The 12376-nt window shown below is 39.2% G+C and overlaps 1 protein-coding gene and 1 pseudogene across 1 annotated transcript; both read left to right on the forward strand.

Moving 5' to 3' along the window:
- The first annotated feature begins 2720 nt into the window (after positions 1–2720).
- On the forward strand, positions 2721–3458 carry LOC138869477 (uncharacterized). The gene has a single exon (XM_070147097.1). The coding sequence runs from the start codon at positions 2721–2723 to the stop codon at positions 3456–3458; it is 738 nt and encodes a 245-aa protein (XP_070003198.1).
- Positions 3459–3938: 480 nt separating this feature from the next.
- Positions 3939–12376, forward strand: part of LOC138869478 (protein TIC 20-I, chloroplastic-like) — a 57068-nt pseudogene continuing 48630 nt past the window's right edge.

Below are 12376 nucleotides of genomic sequence, written 5' to 3' on the forward strand. Positions count from 1 at the left end.
CCAGGAAAGCTATAGCTAGTCAGAAGGGTAAAGTAGTGGCAGATGAGGGCATGAGTAGAGTACCAATGTCAAGTGAGGGCCAGAGTGACGCCTCGAGAGGAAATATGACACCTTCACATAGTTCTCCGATTTCGCCAACACCCGAGGAGATGTGGAGGAACCCAATACCTCCACATATTGTTTAGGATGAGGATATGGATATGTAGAGTGTAGTACGGTTGTTGACTAGATTAGTAGCCGTTCAGGCTCAGTGCCAGGTAGGTACAGGTGTTGGTCACGTTGGCAGGGTTATTAACGCGAGAGTTCAAGACTTCATCAACCTGGACCCTCCAGTGTTTACCGGATCCAACAAGGATGAGAACCCGCATAACATTATTGATAAGATACATAGGATTTTGAGGGTGATGCATGTATCAGACACATATCCAGTAGAGTTGGCCTATTACTGATTGTGGGATGTTGCGGTTCAGTGGTATGAAACTTAGGAATTGTTTAGAGGGACAAATGCATCTCCAGTGGTATGGGAAGAGTTCTTAGGGGCTTTCTTGCATCATTACTTGCCGGCCGAGATTCGTCAGGCAAGGGCAGACAGATTCTTGGCTCTTAAACAAAGGAATATGAGTGTTCGGGAGTATAGTCTCTAGTTTTATTCCTTGGCGAGATAAGGTACATGAAACTCGGTTGAGTAGGCATGGGGTGCCAGTCGTGGCCCTATGATTTTGGTCGTGACACCTCTGCACTAGACGTTCCATCAGGATGACATAATATGGGGATCTAAGGAAGATGAGATTTTGGATGGCATGAGGAAGCTATTTCTAGATGAAGAAGACATGGACTGCAATACAATTGTTGAAGAGGGGGAAGAAGACCTTACTATTTAGACAATAGAAGAGGGAGATGTTCTCAAGAACTGGACCGCTCCACCATCCCAGGCTCGCCAAGTTCCTAGGTAGCCTGGCAAATTAGCATGACTTATTTTCAAATTGTTTTAAGCATTTAAGACATTTTCAGTATTTTGTTTTGAAATAATTACTCGAGCCATCGAGTAGTACTTGTTTACATTTTAAAGTTTTATTAATGCATTATTGCTTTTCATATTTATTATCATCTTTCTACATTCTTTCAGCATAATTAGTACATATCCTGATGAACCTACGACTGTGACATGTAATGAGACAATGCAACATAAGGACAATGATTCGGATGATCTGGAAGATGATGTAATACCTGAGGAAATTGTCAAAGAAGTAGAGAATTTTGAAAACAAACCAAAGTCTAATTTGTAGGAAACTGAGGCAATTAACTTAAGGGGTTTTGAAACAGTCAAAAAACTTGCATTAGCATTCATCTATCGCCATCAGAGAAGGGGGAGTACATTAGGTTTCTAAAGGAATATGAGGATATTTTCGCATGGTCCTACGACGACATGACTGAGTTAAGCACATCCATTGTATCTCACAAGCTACCTACCAACCCTACGTGTCTGTCGATAAAGCAGGAGCCCAAGAAATTCAAGCCAGATATGAGTTTAAAGATAAAATAAGAGGTTACAAAGCAAATCAAAGTCAAGGTCCTTCGAGTGGTTAAGTACCCAACTTGGCTAGCCAACATTGTACCAGTTCCAAAAAAGGATGGGAAAATTAGGGTGTGCGTTGATTATCAAGATCTGAATAGAGCAATTCCTAAGGATAATTTCCCGCTGCCTAACATACACATACTGATTGACAAATGTGCCAAGCATGAACTCAAATCCTTTGTGGATTGCTTTGCAGGATACCATCAAATTTGTATGGATGAAGAGGACGCCGAAAAGACTGCCTTTATCACACTATGGGGAATATATTGTTACAAAATGATGCCGTTTGGTTTGAAGAATGTCGGCGCCACCTACATGAGGGCCATGAAAACTATCTTCCATGACATGATACACAAGGAAATAGAGGTGTACGTGGACGATGTTATCATCAAATCTAAAGGGAGTTCGGATCACATAGCAGACCTGAAGAAATTTTTTGATCGACTTTGAAAATACAACTTGAAGTTAAACCCTGCAAAATGCACCTTCGGAGTCCCTGCAGGAAAGTCAAAAATCAAAGCTATTCGGGACTTGCCACCGCCAAAGAATAAGAAAGATATGATGAGTTTTCTAGGGCGCCTCAATTATATCAGCCGTTTTATAGAACAATCAACGGTGATATGTGAGCCAATCTTCAGAATGCTGAGGAAAGATGTTGCAACAAGCTGAACTGAAGTATGCTAGGAGGCCTTCGATAAATCAAAGAGTATTGGTCTAAATCGCCTATGTTGGTCCAACCAGAACCACCTCTACTGCTTTATCTATCTGTGTTGGATGGGGCCTTTGGTTGCATTCTAGGAAAACATGATGAAACTAGAAGGAGCAGGCGATATATTATCTGAGCAAGAAGTTCACGCCTTACAAGGCCCGGTACTCTTTGTTGGAACGCACCTGATGTGCTTTGACATGGATAGTCCAGAAGTTGAGACATTATGTTTGTGCATACACTACATATATCATATCAAGGATGGATCCACTAAAATACATCTTTCAGAAACCCATGCTTATGAATAAGTTAGCAAAGTGGCAGATATTACTGAGTGAGTTCGACATCATCTATGTAACTCAGAAGGCAGTCAAAGGGCAAGCATTGGTTGATCACTTGGCAAAAAATCCTATAGATTAAGAATACGAACCATGGAAAATGTATTTTCCCGACGAAGAGGTATCATTTCTAGGAGAAGATATTACCGAAGCATACGACAGTTGGAGGATATTCTTCGATGGAGCAGCAAACTTCAAAGGAGTGGGTATCGGAGCTGTCTTAGTATCAAAAACCAGTCAACATTACCTGTTATCCGCAAAACTTAGGTTCCCGTGCACCAATAATATGGCGGAATATGAGGTCTGCATCTTGGGACTTAGGTTGGCCATTGATATGAACGTTCAGGAGTTGCTGGTAATCAGAGATTCAGATCTATTGGCGCACCAGGTTCTAGGAGAATGGGATACCAAGAACACCAAAATATTGCCATATTTGCATTGTATACAAGAGTTGATCAAGAGGTTCACAGTGATGGAGTTCAAACATGTTCCAAGGATTCAGAATGAGTTTGCAGATGCATTAGCCACCTTGTCTTCCATGATACAACATCCAGACAAGAATTTCATCGATCCTATCCCAATAGGAATTCATAAGCAGCTAGCTTATTGTGCTCATGTTGAAGAAGAGATTGACGAAAACCCGTGGTTCCACAATATCAAGGAATACTTAGAAAAGGGAGAATATTTGGAACATGCTACACACACTCAGAAGCACATGATTCTAAGATTGGCCAACCATTTCTTTCAAAGCGAAGGAATTTTGTATAGAAGGACTCCTGATTTGGGATTGTTGCGATGTGTTGATGCCAAGAAGCATCTAGATTGCTCGAAGAAATAAATGTTGCAACTTGCGGACCTCACATGGTCTCGTTTTGGCCAAAATGATATTAAGAGTAGGGTATTTCTGGATGACCATGGAGACAGACTACATCAAATATATTCAAAAGTGTCACCAATGTCAGATACATGCTGATATGATACGAATGCCGCCCAATAAGCTCAATGCAACGAGTTCGCCCTAGCTTTTCTCTGCTTGGGGCATAAGTATCATCGGACCAATAGAACTCGTTGCTTTAAACGGACATAGGTTCATTTTGTTGGCCATAAACTACTTCACAAAATAGGTTAAAGTCGCATCCTATAAGGTTGTGACTAATAAAGTCGTGGCGGATTTTGTCCGGGATCGCATTGTCTGTCGATTTGGTGTACCTGAATCAATCATTACTGACAATGCTGCTAATCTCAACAGTGACCTGATGAAAGCTATATGTGAAATATTCAAGCTCAAACATCAGAATTCTATAGCATATAGCCGCAAATGAATGGAGTCGTAGAAGCCGGCAACAAGAACATCAAGAAGATATTGAGGAAAATGGTGGACAACAACAAGCAATGGCATGAAAAGCTACCATTTGCTTTACTCGGGTATCAAACCACAGTTTTTACATCAACTTGGGAAACACCCTACCTACTGATTTATGGTACTAAAGTCGTTATTCCCGCTGAAGTGAAAATCCCTTCCTTAAGAATCATACAAGAAGCCGAGCTTAGCGACACAGAATGGTAAGAAACCGATATAAACAACTAGCTCTCATTGATGGTAAAAGAATGAACGTAGTGTGTCACAATCAACTCTACCAGAATAGAATGGCAAGAGCTTTCAACAAAAAGGTTAGTTCAGGGTAATTCACACTGGGAGCAATTGGTACTGAAACAGATCTTCCCACATCAGGATGAAGCAAAGGGGAAATTCTCACCCAACTGGCAAGGCCCTTACATGGTTCACCGAGTATTAACAGGAGGAGCACTTATACTTGCAGAAATGGATAGAGAGATTTGACAAAAACCCATCAAATCGGATATAGTCAAGAGATACTATGTTTAAGACTATGTTTGCACTTTCTATTTGATGTAACTGAACTATACTTGACCTGATTCCCGTTTAAGAGGGGATTCATAGGCAGCCCTATGGGCTCGGTCATATCATAATAAAATCTTCATTCCCCCTATGGTCAGAAACTAGGGCAAAATCTCAAGTTTGCCCGATTTCATCATGTTAGGATCGCCAAGGAATGTATCGCCAGATGTACGCATTTAAACTGGGGCAAAATTTTGAGGGGGATCCTCAAAATTCCGAGTTAAGGAGGTTGCAATGTCTCAAAAGTGTGTCATAGTCACCAGTTCGACAACATTATTCGCTCTCATTCATTATCACATATTTCAAACAACTACATTTTCATAGAAACAATTTATCAAAAATGCAGGTTTTTCAAAAATTTCATTTTTTTTATATATCGTAGCCAAGCATTACCTTGGGTGACTCCAACAGGACCTCAAGACAAGAGAAAAGGCAAAGCAAGGAATCAGGAGCACGAACCAACCTTCCCCCTCTCCAAAACTCACGATTTTCCTTTGGATGCAGGCATAATGGATATAAGAAGAATGTCCGCAAATATATACATACAACAAGATCACTATGTTCACACCGACAGAAGTCGCCAAACGCAAATGCGTCAAGCTAAGAAACACTTTTGACCTCTCCCATTTAATCATAGCTCCTCTTGCATAGGGCTAAGCACTGCCATCATCATTGCATAAGGATAAGCATTGCCTTTCTTTGTATGAGACTAAGCATTGTCTCCATTCGTCGCATGTGGCCAAGCACTGCCCTCATTATTGCATAAGGCTAAGCATTGCCTTTCTTTGCATGAGACTAAGCATTGTCTCCATTCCTCGCGTGTGGCTAAGCACTGCCTCCACTATTATATAAAGCTAGGTACTGCCTTTATTTGCATGAGACTAAACATTGTCTCAACTCCTTGCATAGGGCTAAACACTTCCCTCACCTTGCATGAGGCTAAGCACTACCTCCACTATTGCATAAGGCTAAGCATTGTCTTACTTTGTATGAGAATAAACATTGTCTCTACTCATCCATAGGGCTAAAACACTACCCTCACCTTGCATGAGGCTAAGAACTGCCTCCACTATTGCATAAGGCTAAGCACCTCCCTTATTTGCATGAGACTAAACATTTTCTCTACTCCTTGCATAGGGCTAAACACTGCCCTCATCTTGAATAAGGCTAAACACTGCCTCCACAATGCATAAGGCCAAGCACTGCCTTTCTGTACATGAGACTAAGCATTGTCTCCATTCCTTGCATGAGGCTAAGCATTGCCTCCACAGAACATAAGGCTAAGCACAGCCATCCTTTTATATAAAACTAAACACTGTCTCCCTTCTTCTTATCGTTCTAAGCACTGCCCTCATCTCACACAAGACCAAGACTTGTCTTGTCTCATTCTCGCATATGTTAAGCATCACCTAGCTCCCCTATCAAATGATCGATATTACCGCATCTTTACATTTCATGGGCTGAAATATCGCCACATTGTACGAAGGCACCATAGTCTGAGGGCATCGTCATCATAGCCCGAAGGCAACATGCCATGGCCGGAGGATCTCTCGAAATTGCACATTATTATTCAAAGGCGTCATAGTCCAGAGGCAGCGTCCTCATGGCCCAAGGACATCATTTCATGGCCTGTGAATCCCTCATCAAATGCTTCATTTCCCCGGACGTCATAATCTAAGGACATTATTTCCTTCGTCTAAAGACAACTCTCATGGTCCGAAGGGAATTTATATCATGTCTAAATTTTTGCAATAACCCATATATATCCGCATGCATCGTGTTTTAAGTTTTGTAGGTAATTCGGGAGGTAACCGTTCTACAAACAGGAGCAATTCTTGCTTGGGTTTCTGTTCACATCCTTCAATCACCTCAAACGTAACCGATGATCAACAATTGATTACCTTTTGTTCTATAACCGTTCAAATATCTGCCTTGTACATCCGTAACATTCAACTTGAATTCATAAGACCACCTAAAATAATTTGTTACTCACGATACTATCCTACTCAAAAGTTCTTTTTTTGAAACACATGACCAATCTTATGATAACTCCATCGGTTTTGTTTGCCGTTGGATCCGGAACTACACACGGTCTGATTCATGTAACACAAGTGATATGTATGCAACTCAAGACTAGGGTTCGGCCCCCATTATTTTCAAAACACATCATTCCTCACTCACTTCGGACAAAATTGGTCATTATTTTATTTAACCGACAACTCTTTCATTATTCTCGGGTAAAGAGGGGCAATTGTTGATACCCAGTTTTGCCCTCATATTTTATAAATATCCTATACTTTCAAAATATCATTTCTTGCATTATTACCTAATTTACAGGAGTCATATAAGAATTTTCTATAATTTTTAAAAGCTTTAAAAATAATTTTTTCTTGCATTTAAATTATTTAAATATGTATTAATTGCCCCTTCAAATCATTTTTGGAAGGACTCAATCATCCAAATTTATATTTGCATCCACAATATATGTTTCATAATATTTTACTTTATTTTATGTAATTATATTTTTATTTTTTAAGCTATTTAAATAATTTTGCAATAATAGCATACATGATATGCATAATTACCTTTTTTTACATTATTTGTACAAAAAGCTTATTTATATTTTTACAACGTTAAGCAATTATTTTCCAACACTTTACTGCATAAATAATATTTTATTATTTATTAAATACTTTTTATAAATTATTTTTTGATAAAATTTTGTGCATTTAAATTATGGCCCAGCTTTAAAATGAATTTCAGACCAAAAATAGGCCGAAAATATTTGGCCCGCTTCATTTTGCCTTCAGCAGCCCAACCAAACGACCCCTTTTCTATACCCGGTCGGGACCCGTTTTATGACCCGCCCCACCTCTCTTTTAATCTTAGTCATTGATCTCAAATGATCAACGGTCCATAAACCATCACTCTCTTTAATTAACCAAACTCACCCGGAAACCCTACCACATCTCAAAGATAGTCTCCCTCGAATGCTCTCCTCTCCTATCACACCAATCCCTAGACGCCTCACTCAAATCCCAATCTCAATCCGATATCACATGGAAATCTTCCATGATTCCTTTTCTTTCTTGCACACATGGAGATGCTTACCATCTTTTAAATGTTACAAGTATTTGGTACTCGATTATTTATGGAAGTTTAGTCATTAGTGTTCGTTCAACCCCGATTCTAGATTATCTTCTTGTTTCTGACCTGATACACTCACTACCAGGTCCTATGGTCTGACTCAGTGAGATTTTTACTATTTTTTTCTTCGTTTTAAACTAGGGTTTTCCAGATTCCTCCTAAATTGATTCTAATCGATTTTGCATGCTATTTTTTCCTTACTTGTGTTTAATTAGTTGTTTTTCCTTGTTTGGATGTTTAATTTTGCTACTACATAAACCCCTCCCCAATTTTCCTTGGGGCAGCCTTTAATCGCTAAAAAAATTACTATTGTTCTCTTATTCTTTCTTGTCTTATACTACTCTGAGGCTCAGTCTTTTGGCCGGCCGAAAGCCAAGACCACCAGAATTTAATTCTCGAACCTTTCTCAGTGTGAGCACTGCCCAGGGTTCATTCGAAACCCTTGGGAATTCTGACGCACTGAGATTCTTGGGTTCTACTGTTCGTTTTGCTATTGACATTAAAGTGTTGCTGAAATTACTCATCTTGTTTACTTGTTCATCTATAACTGGTAATGTATCTACGACTCTTACAATTTCATTTTTCTTCTCGTTTGAATTCCTGCTCTGCATATCTATGTCTTTGAGATTTTTATGAACCAACATGCTATTGTCTGCTTTGAATCAATATTTGAGGCTATATACCTTCTAGTAATCAAACTTGCCTACTTGTTGCCTTCGTTCTGTTTTCTTAAGTTTGTTTGCTCTAATGTGTGTGCTCGAATGTTTATCACTATTGTTTAGTTCGAGTTTAGTATCATGCCTTGTTCTGTATTCTTATGATAATCAACTTATGCCCAAAATGTGTTCAAATTCTTGTTGAGACATTCATGCCCAACTTTATCCCTCTAGATCTCTATTGTTAGCTATGATCTGTTCCCATGTTATTTGTAACTCTATTGTGTGGTGTTTGACTTGCTCAATCATGTGTTCTTCAGTATTAGTTGAGACCTTTATAGTAAATTCATAACTAGCATTTTCGCCTATATATGGCCAACTAGTACAAGTTTGATGTTTGTCTGCCTATTGATTTGAAAATTAACATGTTTTCCGTTCACTATAAGTTCTGCTAGTATTGTAACTGATACTCAGCATGTTGAAGTTTTCTCATTCTCAACTAAGTGATTACTCGATCATGAACCGGTTACCTTATGTTCACTAGGCCTTCATGTCAAAACTTTCATGTGAAGGCTATGTTCTACTTTTTCTTGTCTACGACTCTATCAGATTTTCATGTCTAAAACTTGTGTCTATAGTTCTTGTAGGCTAATTCTGAATCATTTTACTTTTGAAACTCTTTGGAATAGTTCACTATCCTACGATGGTTAATGCCATTACTTTAACTTTGTTTCTGAGAATACAAGCATGAACTTGCCTTATGAACTTATCAATATTTCATGTGATCTTGTCTATGTGCTTTGGCTAGAACTGTTGTTAGTTATAGCTTTAGGAATTAAGTATGGAAAGTTGTCTAATTAGTTCCATGAGTGGTTTGTCACCTGTATGGTTAAGTTTGGCATTCATTTGGCTAAGTAAGTTATTTGTTGGGCCTTCTGTTAGGCCATACGCGTTGTTGGACCTGGGCATTGGATTCAGGAAGATTCTCATGTCCTTGTGGGCCTGAGATTTGGGTATGTGATTAGTGAGGCTGATGAAGGCCGAGAAATCCATTGGGTTGTTTTATAGTGGGCCTGTAGCATTTGATGGGGCCTGTATTTGTTTAAGTCTGTATTTTTTCTATCTTTGAGTTTGTATTATTCCATTTTAGTCTTGTAACTTGTAATAACGAATAATTAGGGCGTTAGTGAAATAGGGGAATGGGTGTGCTTCATTCTGGCATAAAGGGTAGAGGACATGCCTATAGCGTCTACGTGATTTACTTTCTATCCTATTTTACTTGCTCTACTTCTGCACACTAGTAGAAATCATGTCTATAGGAAATTGCACACACCTCACCTAATTTGTCTAATACTCGTACACTATCTCAAATATGCTATTAATCACCGTACTGATTTCCATGTTATTGCTATGGGTTTAGACATCATGCCTATAAGATGTATACTATATGTTTCTTGCTAACATAGATATCATGCCTATAGGACTTCAAATAATCAATTGGTCAAATTGCTTTTATTACTTCTGGTGTACTGCCCATCTAGATATCATGACTATAGGGTTCTAATATCTTAATCAACTACTTCTGTTGTTTTATTACACTTCCACTTGGATAGCATGCCTATAGGAATTAGTATGTTAACAGCGAGTTCAAATACCAACTATTAGGAATCTTGCCTATAGAATACGGTCATTCGCCTAGAAAGCATGTCTATAGAATCAAGCGCTGGTAATTCCAAGTTTTCTAAATAGCTTTCACTTCCCATCTCGCAAAGAACTTAGAAATCATGTCTATAGGTTTTATAACAGCTTATGATCTGCAAATTAGTTAATTTGGAGTAACAGCGTTGCCCGTACGACATTTGAAAAATCAGAAATGTGTAGAAATCATGCCTATAGGACAATGTCGTCCGCCTAAAACACCTATTTATAAAATCAGTGCTAATAACCCTGAGTCTGCAAACAGATACTGCCTCTTCACCTAAGCCATTTAGAACATTAACGATGCATACATAATACTGGAACTCAGAATCACCTAGAGATCATACCTATAGGACCCTAGGCCTCGATTCTAAATATGTACTACCTAAATTGCCTGCGTGCATTTGTTGTTTATGTGTGAAGGCTAACTTGGGCCTTTAATTATCTTTATGTGAAGTCTATCTGTTTTGAATGTCGCATAGTTTTATCATTTTGAGCAACTTGGGAGAAGTCTAGAACTATCCAAATAGTAGGTCCAAAGCCTACTGGACCATAGGTATGGGACAGGTAGTGCACGCATAGGATACGATTTAGAATTGAATAGAGGACATTTAAGTAACAACTTCAACATAGTAATCGGGCAGCAGGAGATGATAGTCTGTGCCCGCTGAATAATATGAGCAGCCCCTACCTTAAGAGGATTTCAAAGTGTTATTTATGTTTCACGGGGTGATCTTTTAGGCTAAAAAACTTAGACTCCCCCCCCCTTTCATTATATACTTGTTAATTACACTTAGTCATTTAACATAGACCAATGTAGTTGTATCCTTGTGATTATTTAGATTTGTACCAATTTTCATGTGTTATTGTAATACTCTTCGACTTCTAAATTTTCCTTTCTTTATTTGATCGCCTAGCCTAATCACATAATCCACATAGTTTAAAATTCGGCTGGCACCCACAGTCCTGGACTTCGAAGAATACCAAACACCTTTTCTTCGAAGTAACTTAAGCCCTTACCCAATCTTTGGTGACATGGACTAGTCAAACAAAGTTATTTCCAAATAGGGGCCCTAACACACCTTAAAATTGTTAGGTGGTGACTCTTCTCTTTTAATACCATCCTTAAAAGAGTTGTCATGCGTCAAAGCCTTTTGCGAGAACACGGGGGCGAAAGATATTGTACAATAATAGAGAGTGAGATATGACATGAATGATGCATACAACTGAGTACATGACTGCAATTAAACAATTAACTCAACGTCAATGAACGACCATTGTGGTCCCAAGAATACCAGCATATATCCTAAACGTGATTTCTTGCATGATTGGCAGCTCAATTACTTTATCATATGATGAAAATATGGATAACAACAAAATAAATCAACTATACAGTTCCACGGAATCGACCAAGTCATAGTAACGATGCACGCCCACACGCCCATCACCTAGCATGCGCGTCACCTTAACACCAATTGCATAACATGGAATTCGGGGTTTTATACCCTCAGAACCAAGTTTAGAAGTGTTACTTACCTCAACCTGTGTAAATTCCTACTCCAACACACCATTGCCTCGCGAATCAGCCTCCAAATGCCCCGAATCTAACCATAAATACTTCAATACAATCAACACAAGATAAATGAAGCAATTCCATAAGAAAACACTAAGTTATTAATCAAAAGTCAAAAGTTGACTCAAACGTCGACCCTTGGGGACGCGTCTCAAAATTCGACAAAAGTAATAAAATTTGAACGCTCATTCAACCGCGAGTCCAACCATATCATATTTACAAAAATCCGACACCAAATCGTCACCCAAATCCCCAAATTAAACTCTCCAAATCTCTAGCCTCAAACTCCCAAATTTCACCTTAAATATACACAAACAAGGTGGGAAATTCAGTGGGGAAACAAGATTATCGAATAGAAATGAGCATAAGTGAATTACCTAAAGAAACCCCTCGAAAATCCTCTCAAAAATCGTCCAATCCCGAGCTAGAATTGATTAAAATGGTGAAAATCTCGGAACTCTCATTTAAATAATCTGCCTAGGCTTTCTCAGTTTTGTGATCCAAAACCCACTTCTGCGGTAGCGCTTTTGCGGTCAACCATCCACATCTGCGGAACTGCGCACGCGAGGTTGTGGGGGGGAGTACCCTTCGCGAATGCGTCCAGGCACTCGCGAACGCGTAGGCTAATGGCCTGGGTAGGAGGAAGTGAACCTTGTGCTACGCGAACGCGGCTACTGGCCGGCGAACGTGAAGGCTCTAGGATCTAAAGCTCCGCAAATGCGAGCCGACGAACGTTAATGCGAAGGTAACCTAAGCCTGACCCA

This window comes from Nicotiana sylvestris, chromosome 5 (genome assembly GCF_000393655.2).
Source record: "Nicotiana sylvestris chromosome 5, ASM39365v2, whole genome shotgun sequence".
NCBI classification, from domain to species: domain Eukaryota; kingdom Viridiplantae; phylum Streptophyta; class Magnoliopsida; order Solanales; family Solanaceae; genus Nicotiana; species Nicotiana sylvestris.